Source organism: Cebus imitator, unplaced genomic scaffold (assembly GCF_001604975.1).
Source record: "Cebus imitator isolate Cc_AM_T3 unplaced genomic scaffold, Cebus_imitator-1.0 Scaffold39, whole genome shotgun sequence".
In the NCBI taxonomy this organism is placed as follows: Eukaryota; Metazoa; Chordata; class Mammalia; order Primates; family Cebidae; genus Cebus; species Cebus imitator.
In genome coordinates, this window is record NW_016107354.1 from 10,735,353 (window position 1) to 10,761,392 (window position 26,040).

The 26,040-nt window shown below is 36.9% G+C and overlaps 1 protein-coding gene across 3 annotated transcripts in view; it reads left to right on the forward strand.

The window, feature by feature from the left end:
- NELL1 (neural EGFL like 1) overlaps positions 1-26,040 on the forward strand; it is an 888,103-nt gene that overhangs the window by 534,566 nt on the left and 327,497 nt on the right. For all 3 annotated transcript variants that reach the window (XM_017525920.2, XM_017525921.2, XM_037737557.1), the window contains one exon: positions 18,322-18,444. In XM_017525920.2, coding sequence (XP_017381409.1) covers positions 18,322-18,444 — 123 coding nt within the window. The remainder of the gene's footprint in view (positions 1-18,321; positions 18,445-26,040) is intronic.

Sequence of the window (26,040 nt, forward strand, 5' to 3'; positions counted from 1 at the left end):
GACTTAGAAAAATACTGTTTGAACTCAAGAACTGTGTTATATTATAAATAAAATACGTCTTTCAGCCTAAAGCAGAGATTTTCAGATTTTGCATTTTAGAACCTAGGAACTGTCTTGTTCCTAGATACATGTTATACATAATTACTTCTTACCCCTATATTACTATGAAATAAATGGCGTTTTTCAGTTAAGGAAATATGGCATATACCTAGGATTTTTATCAAAGTAACTAACATTTCTACTTCCCATTCTTGGAAGAATATTTTATCTAAGTATAACTTTTGATGAGACCTTACATCCCCTTCTTAAGATATGGACAGAGAACAAATGTGTTAACTTATTTCAGAACTTTCTCCTTAATAATTTTTAACAGGTTGTTAAGGTGTGATTTACATAGTATAACTTTCATCCTCTTAAAGTGTTGAATTTGGTGATCTTAAGTACATTTTCAGAGTTTCACAGCAATCATCATAATATAGTTTTAGAACATTTTATAGTTTTAGAACATTCCTATCACCTCAAAGAAAAAGCTGATACTGAATAATAATCATTACCCATTCTGCTGAGCTTAGCCCTTGATAACTACTAATCTACACTCTGCTTCTACACATATGCTTATTCTGGACATTTTATATAAAAAGGATTACATAATTATATCTTCTTTGACTTGTTTCTTTTGTTCAGCATAGCAGTTTTGAGGTTCATCCATGAAACCTGTTGCAGCATCTGTTTGTTTTATTAGTGACTAGTATCCAATTGTATGGATATGCCACATTTTCTTCATGCATTGGTTAGTTCATGAATATTTAGGTTGTTTTAATCTTTTGGATATTATGAATAATACTGCTATGAGTAATCAGTGTGCAAGTCTTTGTGTGGACGTATGTTTTTCACTTCTCTTTATATATATCTAAAAGTGGAATTTCTGGATGATATGGTAACTCTACGTTTGTTTGAGGAGCTGCCAAACTAATTTCCATAGAGACAGAAATATTTTACACTTCCACTAGCAATATCCAAGGGCTCCTCCAATTTCTCTATATTCTGGCCAACTTATTATTATCCATCTGTTTTATTATAGGCATTCTAGTGGGTGTGAGGTGGTATCCCACTGTAGCTTTGCTTTGTATTTCCCTGATTGTTAATGATGTTGAGAATCTTTTCATGTGCCTTTAACCATTTCTGTATCTTCTTTGGAGAAATTACTGTTTAAATACTTCCCTCCTTTCTAATTGTGTTACATTTTAATTATTACATTCTAAATGTTCTTTATATACTCCAGATTCAAGTCCCTTATCAGATGTATGATTTGGAAATGTTTTCTCTCACTCTGTGTGTCTTCAGCAATTCTTTGCTAAAGAAATGGCCTGGCTCAAAGAAAGTTTCTGAAGCCTCAGTATTATTTTCTTTACCCACAAAGTCACTGTGATAAATAAATATATCAAGATGTCATTATCTGGTTGTATTTCATTTTTAAGCCCTTTCTCTTTAGAGTTCTCTCCGAATACACAATTCAGTTACCTTTTTTGGGGGTCTTAGCTTTCCTTGACCTTACTACAGCTTTTGATGCCAAAGACAATCATATTCTCTTTTTATCTCTGTCCTTCCTCCTTTTTTCCCTTCCATCATTTCTTTTTTATTTCCTTTCTTTCTTTTCCTTTTTTTTATTTTATTTTTTATTTTTCCCATTTATTTATTTTATTGCATTTTAGGTTTTGGGGTACATGTGAAGAACATGCAAAATTGTTGCATAGGTACACACGTGGCAGTGTGATTTGCTGCCTTCCTCCCCATCACCTACATCTGGCATTTCTCCCCTTGCTATCTCTCCCCTGCTTCCCACCCCCCACCGTCCCTCCCCTATTTCCCCCCAGCTGACCCCAGTGTGTAGTGCTCCCCTCCCTGTGTCCACGTGTTCTCATTGTTCAACACCTGCCTATGAGTGAGAACATGCGGTGTTTGATCTTCTGCTCTTCTGTCAGTTTGCTGAGAATGATGGTTTCCAGGTTCATCCATGTCCCTACAAAGGACCCAAACTCATCGTTTTTGATGGCTGCATAATATTCCATGGTGTATATGTGCCACATTTTCCCTATCCAGTCTATCGTCGATGGGCATTTGGGTTGGTTCCAGGTCTTTGCTATTGTAAACAGTGCTGCAACGAACATTCGTGTGCACGTGTCCTTATAGTAGAACGATTTGTAATCCTTTGGATATATACCCAGTAATGGGATTGCTGGGTCAAATGGAATTTCTATTTCTAGGTCCTTGAGGAATCGCCACACTGTCTTCCACAATGGTTGAACTAATTTACACTCCCACCAACAGTGCATTTGTATTAAACTTACTAAATTTTAGAAGCTCAGCTATGGGCTGGAGATAAAGAAAAATATGGTTCCTGTTCAGAGATTTGTGCTCTAGTGAGGAGACAGACATAATATACTAATAATATAAATTATAAATGTGATTAGTCCTATGAAGGAATGATATTGGATATTATATGAGAATATTACAAGGGAAATTGCCTCACTCAAGGAAATTAAAGGTTCTTTCTCTGAGAAGGTGAAGACATAGTCACGATTTCAAGGATAAGCAGATATTACGCAGGATAAAGAGGGAAGAGCATACGAAAATGCTTATGATGAGAGGGAATAAGGAACTTTTGAGGCAGGAGACAAAGCCAGTGTGCTTGCAGCTTAGCAGACAAGAAGTGGGGAATGGAGCAAAATCATGCTGGGCAGGTAGGTGAAGGCAAGACCATACTGTACTGGGAGTAATGTTAATAATGTTTGTCTGCATTTCAAGGCTAATGGGAAGTATCTGAAGAGCTTTGGCCATGAGTGGCAAAATGATAAGACTCAAATTCCTAAAAGATTGCTCTCAGTATGAAAAATAAACTGCAGGTAGGCAATGGGGAATGTGAGGAGATGCATTGGGAAGGTATAGCCCAAGTGGGAGATGTTGGTAGCCTGGATAAGGGGGTGGCAATGGAAAAGGAAATGTGGGAATGAGTTTGAGAGATACTCAAGAAGAAAATTGGCAACACATGGTGATGGATTGATTATAAGAGATTAAAGGAGAAGGAGGTATCAAGAATGAACAATAACTGTTTGGTTCTGCTTCTTGTTTTTGTTTTTGTTTTGTTTTGTTTTTATTTTTGAGATGGAGTCTCTCTCTCTCTAGCCTAGGCTGGGGTACAGTGGCATGATCCCAGCTTACTACAACCTCTGCCTCCTGGGTTCAAACAATTTTCCTGCCTCAGCCTCCCAAGTATCTGAGCTTACAGGCATGTGCCACTACGCCTGGCTAATTTTTTAATAAAGATATATTTTTAGTAGAGCTGGGGTTGTACCATGTTGGTCAGGCTGGTCTCGAACTCCTGACCTCAAGTGATCCACCCACCTCAGCCTCCCAAAGTGCTGGAATTACAGGTGTGAGTCATGGTTCTGCTGCTCCTGACATAGTTTGATAGTGACTACCTGGTTTGAATTTACCATCATATTAAAATAACATTAGGCCACATATAACCTCTCTATTCCCATTTATTCATTTAGAAAGTAGGAATGAGAATAACACTTAGTTGATCTGGATGATATAATGCACCTTAACAGTATCTGGCTCATATAGTATGTGCATAATAAATGTTACTTATGACAAATTCAAATTATTACTGCTGTTTAGAAAAGAAGCAAAGGAAAAAAGTGACTAATTTCTGAAAAATTAAATACATATTCTGGAGACTTTTGGTTCTAGCCAAGACAGAGAGTCCCATTCCTTCTAGGGTCTTCCTCTTACAACTAAATATCCCCTGACATAACCCTACTATAATCCTGTGGCAATAGAAAAACTGCTTAGTAGAAGTAATTGGTGCTGAGATTCCTCTACTGAAGTAAAGTCACTGGGGATCAGGAGGGAGCTGAGCTTCCACCCAGCAACATGGAGACTCGATAAGGCAGTGCAAAGCAAGGCTATTTGGCTCTCCACTTTCCCCCACATCTATTATTGGTGCAGCCCATCAGGGAACAGGAGCTCTACCTCCAGCCAGCATTGTCAGGGTGGTATGAGGTGGGGCTAACATTATACTTCACGGTGAAAGACTGAATGCTTTCTTCCTAAAATTGGCAACAAAGCATTTATGTCTGCTCTTACCACTCTTGGGCAACATAGCACTGGAAATTTTAGCCAAGACAATAAGGCAACAAAAAGAAATAAGAAAGAGGCCGATTAGATAGGAACAAATCAAGCTGTATCTATTTACAGATGACGTAATTTTCTTTGTAGAAAATGTCAAGAAATAGTAAAAATGTTGTAGAGCTAATAAGTTAGTTCATCAAAGTCTCAAGCTATCAGATCAACACAGAAAATTAATTTTATTCCTATATGCTAGTAATTGATATGTAGAAACTAGGATTAAGCACCTGCTATCATACATAATTTCTCCAAAGTAAAATGAATTACCTAAGAAAATGAAATACCTAGCTAAAAATCTAACAAAACATTTATAGGATCTGTATGCGTAACATTTAAAAAGGAACACTAAAGGAAGGAATAAAATATTATTTAAAGAAAGAGAGGCATACTGTATCCATGGATTAGATGATTCAGTAAAGATGTCAATTCTCTGTAAGTTGATCTATAAAGTTTGACATAATTCCTATCAAAATTCCAACAAGCTTAATCTAAAATGTAGGTGGAAATGCAAAAGAACTAGAATAACTAAAATAATTTTGAAAAGGAAGAATAAAGCAAATCTCTCTATTTGATATTAAGGTTTTCTGTATAGATACTATAATCAAGACAGTGTTGTGTTGGCAGGGGAATAGACACAAAGATCAAAAGAACAAAATAGAGACCCCAGAAACAGACAAATACAAATATAACAAATTGTTTTTGACAAATGTATTAAAAGAATTCAATGGAAAAAAGTACCCTTTTGAACACATGGCACTGGAGTCATTGGATGTACATAGGCAAAAAAATTAACCTCAACCTCAACCTTATACCTTATCAAAAATTAACTCAAATGCGTCATGGGCTTAAATGTAAAATGTAAGCATATAAAATGATTGGAAAAACTGGGAGAAAATATCTGGAACCTAAGATTATGAAAGAGTTCTTGTTCATTACATTAAAAGCACTATATATAAAATAAAAAAATGATCAATGTCATGAAAATTAAAACCTTTTGCATTGTGAAAGTCTGTGATAGGATGAAAATACAAACTGTGAGAAAATATTGGCAAATCCCATATTCAATATAGGCCTTATACAGATTGAGTATCTCTTATCTGAAATTCTTGGACCAGAGGTGTTTCAGATTTCAGACTTTTTCAGAATTTAGAATATTTGCATTATACTTACCAGTTAAACATCTTAAATCCAAACATATGAAATCTGAAATGCTCCAGTGAGCATACTTTGACCATCATGTCAGCACTCAAAATGTTGTGAATTTTGGAGCAATTCAGATTTTTGATTTCCAGATTTAAGATTATCAACCTATATGTATAAAATATGAAGAATTCTCAAAATTTAACTGTATAAATCAATCCAGTTATAAAATGGGCAAAATACATGAACAAAATTTTATTAAAGAGTAGATACAGATGGCAAGTGAAAAGATACTCAACACCATTGGCTATTAGAAAAATGTAAATTAAAAACATAATGCAGTATTGTTATACATCCATCAGAATAGCTAAAACGAAAAATAGTGACAACATCAGGTGCCAGTTAGGATATAGAGAGACGATTGCTCATACATTGCTGATGAGAATATAAAATTACAGCCATTCTAGAAATTCATTTGGCAGTTTTCTTGGAAACTAAGCATGTTCTTACCAGATGACCCTGCAATCACAATTTGGATATTTATCCCAGAAATATAAAAGCATATGTTCATAAAATACTTGTATATTCTTTAAATGACAAACTATAGCTACGGAGAACACATTAGTGGTTGACTGTATTAGTGTGGGGTAGGTGAGGGGAAGTGTCAAGTGGGTGCAAATACAGATATATAACATGATTGTGATGGTGGTTTTGTGAATTTTACATGAGATAATATTGCATAGATCTAGACGCATATATAATACATATATGCATAAATGAATCTAGATTAAAAACGGTATAAACTAAATTATATTTGTAGACTAGTTGATGGTAACATACTAATGTCAATCTTCTGATGTTGATATTGTACTATAGGTATATAGGATGTTGCTAATATGGTTTGGCTGTGTCCTCACCCAAATCTCATCTTGAATTGTAATTCCTGTAATCCCCGTGTGTCATGGAAGGGACCCAGTGGGAGGTAATTGAATCATGAGGGTGGTTATCTCCATGTCCTCATGATAGTGAGTGAGTTCTCACAAGATCTGATGATTTTATAAGGGGCTATTCCCCCACTCTTTGCTCTCACTTCTCCTTGAGGCCACCATGTAAAGAAGGACATGTTTGCTGCTGCTTCTGCCATGATTATAAGTTTCCTGAGGCCTTTCAGTCATGCTGAAATGTGAGTAAATTAAACCTCTTACCTTTATAAATTACCCAGTATCAGATATGTCTTTATTAGCAGCATGAGAATGAACTAATACAGGAAACTGGTACCACAGAGAGTGAGGTGCTGCTATAAGGATACCTGAAGATGTGGAAGTGACTTTTGAACTGGGTAGCAGACAGAGATTAGAATGGTTTGGAGCGCTTAGAAGAACATAGGAAAATATGGGAAAGTTTGGAACTTTCTAGGAAGATGTGGGAACGTTTAGAACTTCCTAGAGACTTGTTGAATGACTTTGACCAAAATGCTGATAGTGATACAGAAAATGAAGTCCAGGTTGAGGCAGTCTCAGATGGAAATGAGGAACTTGCTGGGAACTGGAGTAAAGGTGATTCTTGTTATGCTTCAGCAAAGAGACTGGCAGCATTTTACCTCTGTCCTGGAGATTTGTGGAACTTTGATCTTGAGAGAGATGACTTAGGGTGTCTTGTGGAAGGAACTTCTAAGTGGCAAAGCATTCAACAGAAAGCAGAGCATGGAAGTTTGGAAAATTTGCCACCTGACAAAAATAAAGAAGAACCCATTTTCTGGGGAGAAATTTAAGCCCATTGCAGAAATTTGCATAAGTAGTAAGGAGCTGAGTGTTAGTCACCAAGACAGTGGGAAAAATGTCTCTAGGACATGTCAGAAACTTTCACTGCAGGCCCTGCTATCACAGGCCCAGAGACCTAGGAGGGAAAAATGGTTTTCTGGGCGAGGTCCAGGGCAACCCTACTGTGTGCAGCCTCAGGACTTTGTTCCTGATGCTCCAGCTGTGGCTAAAAGAGGCGAGGGTACAGCTTGACCCAGTGCTTCTGAGGCTGCAAGCCCCAAGCCTGGACAGCTTCTATGTATTGTTGAACCTGCGGGTGCACGGAAGTCAAGAATTGAGGTTTGGGAACCTCCACCTAGATTTCAGAGGTTGTATGGAAATGCTTGGATGTCCATGAGGCAGAATAGAGAAACTTTCCTAGAGAATTGCAGATGGGAAATGAGGGGTTGGAGCCCCCATGCAGAGTCTCACCTGGCGCACTGCCTAGTGGAGCTATGAGAAGTGGGCCACCATCCTTCAGATCTCAGAATGGTGGATCCACTGACAGCTTGCACTCTGTGCCTGGAAAAGTTGCAGGCACCCAATGCCAACTCATGAAAGCAGCTGGGAGGGGGACTGTACCCTGCAAAGCCACAGGGCCAGAGCTGCTCAATGCCATGGCAGCCCATCTCTTGCATCAGTGTGCTCTGGATATGAGACATGGAGTCAAGGGAAATCATTTTGGAGCTTAAAGCTTTTAATTACTGTCCTGTTGGATTTTGGACTTGGATGGGACCTGTAGCCCCTATGTTTTGGCCAATTTCTTCCATTTGGAACAGGTGTATTTGCCCAATGCCTGTACCCCCATTGTATCTAAGAAGTAAATAACTTGCTTTTGATTTCACAGGCTCATAGGCAGAAGGGACTTGCCTTGTCTCAGATGAAGCCTTGGATTTTGGGTTTTGGATTAATGCTGGAATGAGTTCAAACTTTGGGGGACTGTTGGAAAGGCATGATTGTATTTTGAAATGAGAAGTCATGAGATTTGGGAGGGGTCAGAGGCAGAATGATATGGTTTAGCTGTTTCTCCACTCAAATCTCATCTTGAATTGTAGTTCCCATAATTCCTATGTGTTGTAGGAGGGACCCAGTGGGAGTAACTTAGTCATAATGGCAGTTACCTCCATGCTGTTCCTGTGATAGTGAATGAATTCTCCTGATATTTGATGGTTCCTTAGGGGGATATTCCCACCTCCTTCATGCTGTACTTCTTGCTACCGCTATGTAAAGAAGGACATGTTTGCTTCCCCTTTGCTATGATTGTAAGATTCCTGAGGCCTCCCCAGTCATGTTTAACTGCGAATCAATAAAATCCATTTCCTTTATAAATTATGCAGTCTCAGGTATGTCTTTATTAGCACTATGAGAATGAGTTAATACCTTGGGGGAAGCTGGGTGAAGGATACATAGGAGTCATCATTCTTCTTTTGCAACTTCCTGTGAATCTGTAATTTTTTTAAATTAAAAAATTAACTACATTATGGCCAACATTGTAGCAATTCTTTTAGATGACGTAGTAAAGTGGAGTTTTAGAAAGAATGTAGGAGATGGAATGAGGAGATGATCATATAATTATCAGAAGTACAACTTGTTGTTGATATTTATGTGCTTATAGGAAAGGTGACTTACATGCTCTACATCCTAATTTCTTCATCTCTAAAATGTTGCTGATAGATAAAGCCTGCTTATCATATCTAGTGCAGTCATTGTTACAATGTTGTAAGATGCATAAAAGGTTACTTTGAACAAAATAAAGCCACAAACCAGCCAGACCCCCAAATGTGAGGCATTTGTATCCACAATTGAAATGTCTGTCAGGAAGTTCTTTGGGTGCTGATTGGTTTACTAAGAAAAGCAATGTGTTAATTGATCATGGCTCCTGATGCCAGAGTCAGGGTTACAGGGTTGGATTGATTAGAGCCCTCCTGAGACTTTCCATGGACAGGAAAGGAGAAGAAAGGAGAAAGGAACTATGTGATAATGACTACTTAAGTAGTGCTTCAATATGAGTCGAAATAAAAAGTATTGTTGTGATCATTATTATTATAATTAGTGAAGAAATAGCTTGCTGTGACGGTCATTATTTTTTTTTGTTCTGATAAGTTGGATATTCCAAATATCTGATAGTCAAACTTAGGTTATACATCAACAATCCTAAATGTGCGTTTTTCACCTTTCTAATCTATAGTCTTATTTCCTAGGGACTGTAATTGATTCCAAGCAAATATTTCTTTGGACCTGCAATGAGGCATTCTAATTTAATTTGCTTTAAATGCCTATCTGCTCACAACCATTCTGCCTAAACTATTATCTATAAAGGAAACAGAAAGATTTCTCAATTTTTAAATTAAAAAAAACCCGACATGTAATAAGTGCACATATTTATAGGGTACAGAATGACATTTAAATACATGAATACAATGGGTAATGATCAAATCAGAGTAATTAGCATATCCATCGCCTCAAATATTTATTGTTTCTTTGTGTTAGGAACATTCAAAATCCTATTTTCTAGTATTTAAAAATTTGCAATAAGTTACTGCTAACCATAGTAACTTACCCCATAGTGCTATAGAACACTACAACTTAATCTTTTTATCTAGGTATAATTTTCTATCTCCTAATCAACCTCTCTTTATCCTCCTCTCTCTACTCTTTCCAGCTTCTCATAACCACAAGTCTACAGTCTACTTTTGTGAGCTCAAATTTTTAAAGTCCCAAGTATGAGTGAGGATATGTGGTATTCATCTTTCTGTGCATGACTTATTTTACATAATATAGTGTTCAAAGCTCATCCATGTTGCCACTAATGACAGGATTTTATTCTTTTTACTACTGAGTAGTCTTCCATAGTGTATACATGACACATTTTGAATCCATTCTTCTGTTGATGGACTCTTAGGTTGATTCCATATGTTGGATATTGTGAATAGAGCTGCAGTAAATATGGGGGTGCAAATATCTCTTCAATATACAGATTTTTATTCCTTTAGACAAACACAGTAGTGAGATTGCTGGATCATACAGTGGTTCTATTTTTAGTTTAAGAAACAGCCATACTGTTTTTGAAAAGGGCTGTACTAACTTATATTCCACCAACATTGTATGAGTTCTCTTCCTCTCCATCCTTACTGGCATCTGTTATTGCTTGTCTTTTCAATATAAGCCATTTTAACTGGGGTGAGATAATATCTCACTGTATGTTTTATTTTCATTTCATTAATGATTAATGTCGAGCATTTAAAAAATATACTTGTTCATATTGCTGCCTTCAAAAAAAAGGTGACTGTTCATATTAATTGCCAATTTTTATTTGGGGTTATTTGCTTTTGTGCTATTAAATTATTTGAGTTCTTTGTATATTCTGGATATGAATCCCTTGTCACATGATAGCTTGAAAAAATATTGTCCCATTTTCCTCTGTGGATTGTTTCCTTTGCTGTGCAGAAGAATTAGTTTAATATAATTCCACTTATCTATTTTTACTTTTGTTGCCTGTGCTTTTGAAGTCTCACTCCAAAACATCTGCCCATATCAATGTTCTAAAGCATTTCCCCTGTGTTTTCTTCTAGTAGTTTTATTGATTGATGTCCCACATCTAAGTATTTAATTTACTTTGAGCTGATTTTTGCATATGGTGAGAAATAGGGGTCTAACTTTATTTTTCTGCATTATGAATATCCAGTTTTCCCAGCATGCAGCATTTAAGGAAGAGGTTGCCCTTTCTCCAATGTATGTTGCTGCCACTTTTGCCAAAAATCAGTTGGTTGTTTTATCCGTCTGTTTTTACATTGCTATAAAGAACTACCCGAGACTGGTAATTTATGAAGAAAAGAGGTGGAATTGTCTCTCAGTTCTGCAGGCTGTACAGGAAGCATTAGGGAGACCTCAGGAAACTTAAGAGTCATGGTGGAAGGTGAAGAGAAGGAGGCATGACTTGCATGGCAGGAACAGAAGGAAGAGAGCAAAAGGGAGGTGCTACACACTTTTAAGCAACCAGATATCATGAGAACTCACGCACTGTTATGAGAACAGCAAGGGGGAAAATCTGTACCCATGATCTAGTCACGTCCTACCAGGTTCTGCCTCCAACACTGGGGTTTACAATTTGACATGAGATTTGGGCAGGGAAACAAAACCAAACCATATCAGCTGTAAATACATGACTTTATCATTGGGTTTATCATATATATCAAATACATGTTAAATTGGCTTATGTGTCTGTTTTTATGCCAGTATCATGCTGTTGTGGTTGCTATAGCTTTGTAATATATTTTGAAGTCAGGTTGTGTGATGTCCCCAGCTTTATCATTTTAGCTCAGTTCGTTAATCAGGGATTAACAAACTACAGCAAACTGTTGTTTGCTTTCCTTCTTATATTCTTGTCTGATATTAGTATCAGGGTAATACTGGCCTTATAGAATGAGTTAGGAAGAATTATCTCCTCTTCATTTTTTGTCATAATTTAGAAGAATTGATAGTTAATTATTTTTTAAAATTTGCATAGAATTCAGCAATGAAGGCATCCATTCTCAGGGTTTTCTTTGTTGGGAGATTTTTTTACTACTCTTTAAATCTCTTGACTTGTTATGGTCTGTCCAGTGTTCCTATTTCTTTCTGGTTTAAAATTGGTAGGTTACCTGTGTCCAGAAATTTATCAATTTGCTTTAGTTTTCCCAATTTGTTGACATATAGCTGTAATAATAGTTTCTAATGATTGTTTTCTGAGACAGGGCTTGCTCTGTTGCCCAGGCTGGAGTGAAGTGGCATGATCATGGCTGACTGCAGCCTCGATCTCCCAGACTCAAGCGATCCTCTCACCTCAGCCTCCCAAGTAGTTGGAAGTACAGGTATAAGCCACCATGCCTGGCTAATTCTTGTAGTTTTAGTAGAGATAGGGTTTTGCCATGTTGCCCAGGCTGGTGTCTAACTCCTGGGCTCAAGCAATCCACATGTCTCAGCTTTTCAAAGTGCTGGGATTACAGACGTAAACTACTGTATCCGGCCTAATTGAATGATTCTTTATATTTTTGTAGTATTAGTTATAATGTCCCTCATTTTCAGTTTCTTGAATTTGTTTCTCTAGGTCTTTTCTCATTTTGCCTTAGTCTAGCCAAAGATTTGTTGATTTTATCTTTTTTAAAAAAATGCTTTTTGTTTCTTTGATCTTTTTTATTGTTTAACTCTCAATTCAGTTTAGTTCTACCCTGATCTGTTTTATTTCTTTCCTTCTACTAATTTTGGGTTTGGTTGGTTCTTGCTTTTCTAATTTCTTGAGGTGCATCATCAGATTGCTAATTTGAAATCTTTCTATTCTTTTTATGAGTGCTTTTATTGCTATAAATTTGCCTTTTAATACTGGTTTTACTTTGCCTTGGTGGTTTTGATATGTTGTATTTCTGTTTTTCTTTGTTTCAAGAATTTTTATGATTTCTATGTTAATTTCTTCATTGACCCAGTGGTCATTCAGGAACATGTTTATTTTCCATGTTTTTATATAGTTTTCAAAGTTCCTCTTGGTATTGATTTTTAGTTTCATTCCATTGTGGTCTGCGAAGAAACTTGATATGATTTTAATTTTTAGGTGATGAACAATGAGAACATATGGACACAGGAAGGGGAATATCACACACTGGGGTGGGAAATAGGGGAGGGACAGACACTGGGGTCTGTTGGGGGGAAATAGCGGAGGGTGGGGAGTTGGGGAGATATAGCATGGGGAGAAATGAGAGATATAGGTGATGGGGAGGAAGGCAGCAAATCACACTGCCACGTGTGTACCTGTGCAAAAATCTTGCATGTTCTTCACATGTACCCCAAAACCTAAAATGCAATTAAAAAAAGATTGAAAAAAAAAAGAAATTTGTTTAGACTTTTGTGGCCTAACATATTTTTTATCCTGGAGAACGTTCTATATGCTGATGAGAAGAATGTATACTTTGTCATTGGATATATTGTTTTGCAAATGTCTTTTATGTCTATTTGGCCTTAAGTCTAGTTTAAATCCAATCTTTCTTTTTTGATGTTCTGTCTAGATGATCTATTTAATGCTGACAGTGCAGTGTTGAAGCCCCTTATCATTATTGTATTGGAGTCTCTTCTCTCTCTCTTTCTCTCTTCAGATCTAGTAACATTTGCTTTATGAATTTGGGTCCTCCAGTGATGCATGCATGTGTATTTACAATTGTTATATATATTTGCTGAACTGATTCCATTATCATTATATAATGACATTATATAATTTCTTTTTTCTTTTTTAACTTAGTATCTATTTTATCTGATGTAAACATAGTTAATTCTGCTCACTTTTGCTGTCTATTTTTGTGGAATATCTTTTTTTTATCCCTTTACTTTTAGATGGTGTGTGTTTTTACAGGTGATATTGTTTCTTATAATCTTCATATAGTTAGGTCTTTTAAAAAATCCATTCAACCAGCCCTTATCTTTTACTTGGGAAATTGAAACCATTTATATTTGAGGTTGATATTGATAGATGAGGACTTACTCCTGTTATTTTGTTAATTGTTTTCTGGTTGTTTTATATACCCTTTGTTCCTTTCTTCCTTTTATTATTTTTGTGGTTTAGTGGTTTTCTGTAATAGTAATATGTTATCCCATTCCCTTTGTATTTGTTTATCTGCTCTACCAGTGAGTTACATATGAGTACTATTTTCGTGAAAGTATATGACTCAAAAGAAATTTTAAAAATGTATATATTGTCCTTCACTTCCCAATGTAAGACTTTGTTAAATTTTTCTTGTAGGTGAGGTCTACTGGTGAAGAATTTCCTCAGTTTCTGCTTCTCTGAGAAAGTCTTTGCTACTCCATATATGTGAAGGCTAGTTTTTCTGTGTATAGGGTTCTTGGGTGGCATTTTGTTTTTCTTTCGGCACTTTCAATATATCATCCCATTCTTTCCTGGCATGCAGGGCTCTGGTGGAAAATCTGCTGTTAGTCTGATGGAATATGCTTATATGTGATTTGATGTTTTCCTCTTGCTATATTTAGCATTCCCTCTTTATCTTTGCCTTTTGAAACTCTGACTGCAATGTGCCCAATTTATTTGGGGGCCCTTAGCTTTCTAAATCTGGATGTTCATATCTCTCACAAGTATTGGGAATTTTTTAGCTAATATTATTAATTTATTGTTATTATTATTTGAGACAAGGTCTCTCTCTGTTACCCAAGCTAGAGTACAGTGGCATGAACATGGTTCACTGCAACCTTGACCTTCTGGGCTCAAGTGATCCTTGGACTCCAAATGCACCCTGTGCTGAGATCAGGATCTTTAAGGTCTGTGAGGCTCTTCTGTAGCTAGAATTGCTGGTGTCCATGGTGGAAATATGGTTACTGGCCATCTCACACTTTCTTTTTTCCCACAATGTGAGTCCCTCTTGGCTTGAAACTAATTGGTACCGGATGATTTTCTTTTCTCTCTTTAAGGCCTTTCTAAGTTTGTATACCTTAGAGGGTCTTCATAACTTTTCTGCTGAATCCCCTTATTCTTCCTTAGATACTCTGTTTGATTTGTGGTTATCTACTGTTTGTTTTTGTCCCTTTTTGGGAAGGTGAGTGTTGGACACCTCTATTTAATCATCTTAATAACGTCTGTCTCAATTCAATTGTAACCACCATCCTATGATTAAGTTTGCCCTCAAGTAATTGTAGCACCAATATTAGTAGAATTAGTAGGAGGAGTAGGAGTAGGAGCAGCAGCAGCAATGATAATCAAATAGCTAACATTTGTAGAGCACTTACTAGCTATAACATGCTATAATAAGTTTTCTACCTATATTAATTAATTTAATTCTCACAACAATCCCAAGTGATAGGTTCTATCATTGTCCACATTTTATAATGAGGAATGTTAGACAGAGAGGTTGGGTAACTTACTTAAGTTCAAATAGCTAGTAATTGGAAAACCAGGATCTTCTAACCTAGGTTGGTGACTTTGGAGTTCATACTCTTAACCTCTAGGCCAGTCCATCTTTCACAAGCACTTGTCATATATTTTTCAGCGTCCTTAGCAACTGGAAAGGAATGTGAAATTTCTAGAAGAAAACCATATTTTCTTTGGCTATCTCTGTTAAACACTGCTTTGAAGATACTGTTCATTTTGAAAACTTGGGAATAAGTAAAGAAAATGAAATCTTCAAGTTCTGTAGCCTTTCTTCTTTGGGAATAGGTCATATATTTTCAGTAAGTGTGTAGATCTCAGTAGGAATTGGGGGCTAGAATACAGGAAGACAGTTCGCTGTTAGCATTATGATATCATTTCCACATGTCATGGTTTAGCTTCAGCCACATTCAAATAAACTTCCAGCTGCTCAGTAATGAGTTCATCTAGTGTCTACATTCACAATCTGAGCTTCTCTATTTACCAGTTCTGTGATCTTAGGAAAGTTACGTAAAGTACCTTTGTCTAAGTTTCTTCATTGTAAAATGAGCAAACTTATTTCATTTAATTACTGGGAGAGTTAAATAGTATAATATACATTAAATATTGACTTCAGTGCTTAGCATTCTCTAGGTTCAACACAATTATGTAACGTATTAATAGATAAAGTGAAGGTTGTGGAAAATATGCTACAATTCCTCTCCTCAAAGTCAAGTATGACATTGACAAAACTTGCAAATACCATCACAATATATTATGATATCATTGCCTCCAAAAAGGAAAAGATAGTAAATTTTATAAAAGTTCTAAGGTAGATGAAATTCATGGTCTGGAGAAAAAGTGTGTAAGACTTCATGATCATGGTGAGAGTATGGGTTTAGAGTGGTGCTTAAAGCCAGGCAAAGGCAGATAAGCCAACTATATTGTGAGAAAGTATTGTGGGTCAAGGAAACAACATGAAAAACTAGAGAGAAAGGAACAAACTGATATATGTGCAGGACAGCAATGATGCCACCTCATTAGAAAAAAAGATTTTCTTCAAGAATATTGGAAGATGAGACACGGTAGGTAAAGGATGGATCAGGCTTTTAGAATGCTGCGCAGAACCATACCTTTCTCCATACTTGAGCCTGCATGAGCAACTCTAATTGAGAAACCTTGAGCAATCGTGAAAGATTATTTCAAATATTACCTCTTGCAAGAGGACTTTTCTCTTCTTTCCTTTAGAAGGAGTTTCTTCCCTCCAATGAACTCAGTCTAGTTTATCTTTATTCCTCTTATCTGGCATGACCACACGTGCTAGTTTGCCTGGGTCATTCTGAGCTATGCTTGTTATTCCAGTATAATTATTAGCAGAGCACCCTTTCATTCTCAAATATTTGTAATGATAAAATATAAGGTCAACTACTTATAACTCTTATCACTGCTCTTCTGTGTTCCAATTAGTTACCTATATTAAACTGTTCAGGGTAGCAGGGACCATATCTACTCATCTTTGTATTCCCATTACAGACCATAATAATTATTTATTAAATGAATTTAAGGAGGAAGACTGAAAACTGTTGGAGTATAACTCTGAATTCTTAGACTTTTTAATGGTTCCAACATTGTCTGGTATTGCACCTGCACATACTAGGTAGTTGATAGGTTTGTAAATTCGAGGAGACATGCACAAGGGCATACTATTTCTGGAGTGTGCTGGAGTTGACATAAGCCATAAGCACAGACTAGAAGTGTGTCCTCATAAATCTTACCTTCTTTTCTCACTGCTGTGTGACCTGTGCACATTTCTCACTGATGGTTTGGGTTGGTTTTAAGGCCTAAAGAAAAAATTTATTTGGAAAATATCCCAGGTGTTAAATCAAGAATCAGATGTATGTGTGTGTCCTACCTTTATTGTGTGTGTATGATGAAAACAGTTCTATTTTTCAGAATTTAACCTTTCTCATTACTGGGCCCTTGTTAGGAAATTAAAAGGTAATGAAGACGGATAATATTTCAGCTGATTAGTACATTGGTTGAACAAGTCACTTACCAAACTATGTTGAATATTTTGTTTTGCTCCAATTAGTGTTATTTCCTTGAGATTTATAGCTGGAGTTTCCATTCTTGTTTTACAACTTTTTTTTATTATTTGAATAGTCCTACTGGATTTTTCTTCTTAAAATTTGTGAGAAGTTATACTAGCAGATGTTACAAGGAATAAAGGGCATAAACTTTGGTATATTGTTTGTTTATAGAATAGTTATTTGAATAACTCTATAAACTTACTGAGTATGGGAGGAAATTATGGTTATTATGAAACCTTAGTTTCTAACTTGGAATCTTTTCATCTGTTTTGTCAGGTCAGGTTGGGTTCCCTCTAGGCCTTATGGATTAAGGATGCCACAGCTATTTGAATATATATAACCATATCAGTGCATGGCAGGAAGCTACCCAGAGGTTAGATTCTGAACCTGTGAAAGCGGGCTGTGTGGAGAATTAGAGTCACACTGCTGAAGGCTCTTAAACAGAGGCCTCAGAGTAAATCCGTTTCCTATTCTCAGCACAATCCTCTGCTCACCAGCCTTTCCTGTGACCACTGATACTCCTTTGAAAATTTTGTTGGGAAATTCTCCTTTGCTAGGCTATATTCACTGGCCTTCCTCTGCAGTTTAAAGCCATGGAATCTCTCATATAAGAAGTTATTTTTCCTCCTTTGTCTTTCTTTCTTTTTTTTTTTTTTTTTTTNTTTTTTTTTTTTTTTTTTTAAACCTGAATGGAATGTTTCTCATTGTGGACATTTTTCAGCATTGTGGACATTGTAGGCTGGCTAGTTGTTTTGAGCTCTCCTGCGCATTGTGCAATGGTTAGCAGCATTCCTGGCCTTTATTCCCTAGATTTCCGTATCACTTTCTGTTCTGAATCATGGCAACCCAAAATACCCTGTGACATATATGTTTGTAGGGTGAGGCAGTGCAAAATTCCCCCTATTGAGAAACATTACCTTGCGATCTGTGTGAAAAGCTTTTTAGAAAGTGGAAGAAACAATGGCCTTAGGGCAGCACTTAGCAATCCTGTGATGTGTGTAACTTGTGTGACTTCTCTGACACTGTTTCTTTACTTGCAATGTAGGGATAATAATATCTTTAGTTCAGAGTTTAAATTTCAACAGAAACTTTCAGGCACATGGTAAGGTACTAACAAGTCGTAGTCACCGTGATTCTTACTTGGTGAATTCCAGCTAAGTTTCCCAATGCCAGTAATTCCAACTTATGAAAAGGTGTTTCTCTTTTTTTCTCACCCTGGAAACAGAGCACGATGAATGTGGCAGTGGCCAGCACAACTGTGACGAGAATGCCATCTGTACCAACACTGTCCAGGGACACAGCTGCACCTGCAAACCGGGTTACGTGGGGAACGGGACCATCTGCAAAGGTAGGCTTGCCACCTTAGGGGAGAGCTGTGAGCCCCCATTTTGCCTGGGCTCTCGGCACTCATGTATCGGAGTTTGCTGCTCCTGGTTTATCAACTAGCAAGGGTTCTGTGCATCAGAGAAAAAGAAAAATGCTTCAGGTTTAGCTTTTGAGTTGAAAGAAAAAGGTGTAGGTGTGGGTCAGGGTCGCAGTTACACAACTCAATGGCTCTGTTTAGCTTTGCCTCTTGGCCTGAGTTTGGGAGGGAAGCTTCAATTGTGGACACTGGCTCTTATTTCCTGAGCTTTCCTCAGAGGGCAAGTAGTCCCTGTTTCTGTTCACACTTGAGATATCTGCTTGTGTAGGAAAGTTACAGTTGTAGCCTCTCTCACTGTCTGAGAGCAGTTTATCAATCCAGAAGCCAGTGCTCTGGCTTCCCTTAGCATTTAGAATAAATTAAAATTCCTCCTTCTGGGTTATGAGGGCATTCAGCATCTGGTCCCTGGCTTCTCACAGCTGACACCTCTCTTTCCTCTCACCCTCAATCCCTTTACCTCAGCCTACTGGGTCCCTGTTACTCCTTCAGCATTGCTGTTGTCTCAGCCTCAGTGCTCATGTCTTTCATGTCTATACTCAAATATCCCCTCATCACAGAAACGTTCTTTGACCACCCTATCTAAAACAGCAAGCTTAGTACCTCTTAGCCCGTACCATGCTTGGTTTTTTCCTTCACAAACACAACCTGACAGAACATTACACGTTTATGTGTTTGCTTGTCTCTGTGTTATCTGCCTCCCTACTAGGATGTAAGCTTCATGACAGTGAAGACTTGATCTTGTCCCCCTGCTGTCCCTGGTGTTTAGACTCGTCCCTTGCACACAATAGGTGCTTGTTTACTATGTGTTAACTCACCAAATCATCAAAGACGAAAGGCACAATCACAATGAAAAACATAGGCAACAGGAACAAGAAAATGAAAAACATCCTATGAGGTAGGTATTATCATCATCCTCATTTTAGAAGCAATAAGATTGAGACACAGAGAGGTTAGGTAACTTGCCCAAAGACAAGTAAACACATTATCAGTATTCCTCTGCAGGGATGAAATGCTAGTAATCAGTGAAAAATAATTTACAATGATTAACTCACCATATTTATGGACTGGATTGGGGAAGAGTTTAAAAACATTGATTTTATTCTGTGTTGCTTAAGGTGAGGCAAGCAGAAAGCCTAATACATGACTGTGAGTGAAAATTGGTAAAACTCTTATTTTTTAACAGCAATTTGACTAAATTTATCAATACTCAAAGTAGGTATTCTATTGATTCCATCAATTTTACGTCTTGAAATTTATTCTAAAGAGCACAGGCTCATGAAGAGGGGAAAATGTACGTAGAGTGTTTCTTCGCAGCATTGTTTAGCTTCACTGAAAACTGGAAACAACCAAAATATCCATCAGTCATGGAGTGATTACATTTATTTTGGCATATGCATTTTGTAGAGTAGAATGCAGTGGTTTAAAACTCTAAATGTTTGTATTTACACACATGCACACACACAGATGCATACATACACATGCACATCGCATTGAAAGATACCCAAGACATATTTTTGAGAAAAAAAGAAAAAGAAATAAAATCAAGTTCAGAAAAATATAGGATATAGTGTCATCAAATATCTAAGTTAATATTTATAAATATCTATATACATATTTACGTAAATGCATAAAGACTGGAAATGTGCAAACTAGTCATCTTATTACCTATGGGTGTGTGAAAGAAGAAAATTCACTTATTGCTGTGAATTCCATATTAGTTCATTTATTCCAGTGGTCTTTTATACATGAATATTTGTGTGTATTTTTTCTAAAGTACCATGAAGTGAATAAACTAGTGCTCAGCTTTTTTAAAAGTCTGAGGATATTTCCAAAGGAAAACGAGGAAACAGAAACGTTAATATAATTCCATGGATTATCAAGCCCACTGCTGGTACCTGCATGCTGGTGCTATAAATCTGAGGAGCAACATAGGGACTTTAACGCACTTTTTCCAGAATTATGTTACCTCATAAAATAATATTAATTGCCCTTGTCCAGTGAGTTTGTATTTGCTAAGTTCTCTCTTGCCATTGTGATAAGTGATGGTTTCACCTTCCTGGAATTTTGTAAGTCCAGCTGTGAAAAAATACGAGTTCAAATAATGTGCCTGGTGTCCACCGACTGTGAGGGGGAACATATCTTGCTTTGTAAGTTATGAATTAGGGAAAATAATTTTCTTAAAGTGATTCTCATAATCAATTATGCTGACCTCAGTAAGGAAAAGTCTTGTGTTTCATAAATGCGGCATGGGAAGGCAATATGGTGGAACTGAACAATTGGACAAAGAGCTTGTGCTCTTTACAGCTGCTTTAACTACCGGTACTCTACACCTGCTTTTATTAGTGGTGAATTGTAACTTTTATGTTTTTATATATTAAAATTTGGTTAGGGCCAGGTGTGGTGGTTCATGCCTGTAATCCCAGCACTTTAGGAGGCCGAGGGAGGCGGATCACCTGAGGTCAGGAGTTCCAGACCAGCCTGGCCAATGTGGTGAAACCCCATCTCTATTAAAAGAAAATACAAAAATGAGCTGGGCATGGTGGCACATGGCTGTAATCCTAGCTATTCAAGAGGCTGAGGCAGGAGAATCGCTTGAACCCAGGAGGGGGAGGTTGCAATGAGCTGAGATCATGCCACTGCACTCCAGCCTGGGGGACAGAGCAAGACTCCATCTCAAAAAAAAAAAAATTTTTTTTTTTTGGTTAGTATCACTTTTCCTGCTTGTCAAACAGTATTACTGCATAGAATCACTAAGGAAATATATATTGAATGTTTGAAACTATTAAATGCTGTACAAACTAAAGACTATTATTAGTGTTATAATAAGGAAGAAGGAAGAGGATGGCAGTTTATGGCTTTCTGCCTGAAGTACCCAAATTTGTGTCTCAATTTCAGGGTACACATTTTATAGTTAACTTTGCCACCTGTAACTGAAACATTTACAGCGGGAATTGGACAAGAATAACCAGACAACTTGAACTAAGACTTTTTGTTTTTTTGAGACAGAGTCTTGCTCTGTCATCCAGACTGGAGTGCAGTGGTTTGATATCAGCTCACTGCAACCTCCACCTCTCGGCTTCATGCGATTATCCTGCCTCAGTCTCCTGAGTAGCTGGGACTGCAGATGTGCACCACCACACCCAGCTAATTTTTGTATTTTTAATAAAGACGGGTTTCACCATGTTGGCCAGGCTGTTTTCCAACTCCTGACCTCAAGTGATTTGCTTGCCTCAGCCTCCCAAAGTGTTGGGATTACAAGCATGAGCCACTGCTCTTGGCAGAACTAAATCTTTTTAAGTGTTAAATATAGAAAAGCTTTTCTAGATAGACATGGTCTTGTTCATAGACTTGACTAAATATTGATAGAAGTAAACAGTTAACATGCCTTTTAGTAAGCATTACACAAGGCAGCAGTTTCTAATTGGTTTGAATTCTCTCAGATGGGCTTCCATGGTGGTTGATGCCTATGTAAGGCCTCTTTTCTTCTTTTGGATGGAAAATACTTGTTCAGCTACAAAAACTCTTGCTAAGTGTGTGCGAGACACCTTGATATATGTGTTTGTATATATTATCTCATTTAATTCCCACCATAACCTTGAGAAGTTGATGCCATTATTCTATTTCACAAGTAAATTTTGAGTAAGACACAGTTGAATCTGATTTAACTCAACTACTGGAACTGCTTTTAGTTTGTTCCCTCTCTTTCCTCATTTTTCCTCCCCCTTTTTCTTCTCTTTTTCTTTCCTCTTCCTCCCTTGGCTATTCATCATTTAATCTGTCACACACATTATATTCTAACTAGAAACTAAAGAGAAAACAGAAAGGAAAGAGAGTGCACAATGACAATCTAGAGTTTTTTTTAAGAAATTACATATTTAATAAATAGACTAAAGTTGTTCTGTAACTATGCAACTTGTTTTGCTCGATATTTGGCATTTGAGTTTAAATGGACAAAACACTTGCAAAGAGTTTGAAGTCAGATTTGCATCACCTGACATGAGGGTTAGGCTTATCTGCAGCAGAGTGTTTATCTGCTTTCCCAGTCCTGCATTAATGACAAAACAGAAAGTGAGCTTTAACTAGGCAGTTGTCAACATGTAGCCGATAGACTAAGTCATCTCTCTTATCTGTCATTAGCTGTGGATAGGTTGTGGTGATCTTTGAAAGCATTCTTATCTTAATGACTGATAAAATATACAGTAAGTATGAATTCTGTGTCTGGGTACCAAAAGAGCAAAAACAAATAAGACAAGGCCCCAGGGATTTCACCATTTAGTGTTGGAGAAAGATTTTAACAAATTTTTCCAACCCAACAGAATATTTACAAAATGGTATTATCGCATGTGAAAGAGGCTTATAAAGAATTACTGAAAATACAGAGCTATGTGAAAAGCATATGCACTAGTTAGGATTCCTTTGGTTGCAAGTAATAGAAATCCACTGGGAAACTGGCTATGTAATTTGCAGAACCCAGAGAAAAATGCAAGCATAGGCTCCTTGTTCAAAAAGCAGGAAAAACTTGTTAATTAAAGATACTAAAATACAAAGCTTCAAATTTTTCCCATGATCTCTCTCTTCTCCTGTCATGAAGTTTTGTATTTGCTATTTAATATTGCTCCCTTAGCCTTGGGAATATTTTTGGGGTGAATGCTGGCCCTATAGGAGCTTCAGGCCCATCTTGCCACTTGGTATACTCATGTGGCCCACTCACTTTGGGGTTTCTCACTCCCTGACCCGTGCACCATGATTGGGTCTAGGACAAGGAAGTAGAGTCAAGTATCTTTCCTTCTCTCAAGAAATCGTCTAACCCACTTTAATGTTGACTGCTTTTCAAAGAAAATCGCTACAATAAAATTCAGTTCACCGTAGAAACTCCAGGAATAGAGATGAAATCTTTATTTTAAGGCTCTTTAGAATCCTGTAGTGCTCTGAGGCCATTCATTATGAGTATGTTTGCATTGAGTACATGTGCAGACAAGCTGCTTCCTGGAAATTTCTGTTTGATGAGCTGGTGATAAACTGTGTACAAGGAAAACACAGAAAGCCAGAAACAGAAGGCCAGAGGTTTGATACAGACAGAAAGATTAATGTGACAGATCATGCTAAAGATGTAAACACAATCCTGAATTAAATAAGTCAAATAAACATCTCACATGTACAAAGTTGTTTTCCAGAGGCTCACAGGCAGTATGAGAGAAAGGAAGAGGGAAAGGGAGAATAGAAAGTTAAGTTGTTCTAGTAAGGTATCACAAAGGATAATAAACTTTATAAACTACTGGGCTGTGAATCAGAGAATATGAAATTTGGGGAGTTTGAAGAAGAAAGAGAAATAGCAAGCCTTTGGCAAAAGTACTTAACAGCACTCTAGACATAGTTTTGAAACATGATTAATGTAATGAGGAAGAATTCGGGAAGGTGCCAATTTAAAATTCTGCCCTTAGGTGCCTTTATTTAGACAAAATATTGGAAAGAATGATGAGAGGCAAGACTGTCTGATATTAGGGGAGGGTTTGACTCAGTTAGGGCCAGGCCCGTTTGTAAGAAACACATTCATATTGAAAACCAGGGAAGGATTGTGAGCATATTTCTAAGAGTGCTCTTCTGGTTATAGAGCAATTTCATAACAGTTTAAGAAAGGGTTTGAGACTGTACCTCACATAGGATTGATTTATAAAGTCAGAAAGCAGGTAAATTAGAGGTGACTTAGGGTCAGACTCAATCAATCAGAAGAATCTTTGCAGCAAATGTGGACTATGCTCATTGCAATGAGTGCCAGTTAAAATTTCCCACCTATAGAGGTTGATGTCTGGGGAGGTGTACCTTTGGTACTGTTTAAGCTTCTCTTCAGAGTCATATTGAAATAATTGAACCAGGTGATATTACTGTAAGGAATTTGAATTTTAAATTTCTTTAGAACTATTTAGATGATTTGATCATAAATGATAAGCCTAAAGACAAGACTGATATAAATGTGGTTGACAAAAATCCCTTCTTAGTTAAGTTTCATCAGTTATCACAAAGTGCTCTTAACACAGGGATACATGTTTAACATATAGTGGTAAGAATTCGTTTGTCAAGGTATGCAGAACCTTAATGTCATGCTTAAATAGGTATAGAATGATGGGAAAAAAATACATATTTTTTCTCTTAATCTATTTTCTTTGAATAAAGTCTAAACTTATTAGCAAGGCACTCAAGGCCCTGTGACATGTGGTTCCGTATGGATAGTTTGAACCTCATCTCTTATGGTATCATCTTTTCCCATTACCTTGCCAGTCACATCTGAGAGTGAACTAATCATTCTCCCAAAAGACTAGGCCCAATGAATGAGTTCCTGGACACTTTCCCTCTCCTTGGGATCATTTATTTTATGGAGTACTTAATTTGATCCTCCTCTTATTCCAATTGAAATCCTATTCATCCCTTACAGTCCAGCTCAAGTCCCATTTTTCCTTGATCTTCTGAGTCAGAATTAATTGTTTGTCCTCTCGATTTTGCTTCTAGTATTCAATGTATTATGGCTTGTTAAATTTAGCTATTTATATTTTAGCCTTTGCCACATAAAACCGCGTGCATAATGGGTACTCAATAAATATATAGATGCAAAATGAGAATTGGCCAGTTGATTTGATGTAAATCAACTCTACTCTTGTAGCTTGATGTATTAATTACTATGGAATCTATACCACTATTCTGAAAAATCAAAGAAAAATTAAAATCATGAAGTAAATTCTTGTGTAATATGTATTTTAATGTTTTGGAAAATCATCAGTGGACCTGCTATTTAAATTCAAGGACATTGTCTGTTGCATACACAACATTTATTCTATTTTATGTTTAATGCCTATAAATATTGAATGTCCAATAGACACTGAATATAATTATATCAGAAATAATCAAATCCTTTGGCCTATTTTGAGAGGCAATAAGCAGGAGAAGTGTAGCTTCCTTTTTGCATAATGTCTATTTTAAAATATTCTTTATTGACCTTTTTAGACTCATTCAGTTATTCTGCAATTATATTATGATCTAGGTTTAGAGCTGGGTGGTACTGAATACACTGGACAGCCAAGGCAACAAGGGAGACATTACAAGTTACTAAACACACGTTAAGAAATAAAAGAAGGCCTGCCAGCCACTTGGGAGAAACATACTTTTGCCTATAATTTGCCTTTTAAGAAGGCAAGTGTAAACAAAGAAAAGCCAGTGTAAACAAAGTTTTACAGCGTGACTTTGGGACTGTAGATTGGCTGGTTCACATCCTTCAAATCTGTAAAATATCTATGGGCTGATTTTTACTGATATATTGGCCAAATATTTATTATAGCTTTTTATCCCTTTTCCTGAGATACATTATGATTCAGCCCTCAGCTATTAATATATTTCTTGTCCATGGGATCCTGAAATTAGTCCCCAGGAGGGCAAGGCACAGGACTATGGCTGACCCACCCTGCTCATTCTGCAGAACATTCAAATTGGGCAACTCCCTATAGGATCTGAAATAATATTATCAAGGTAGAA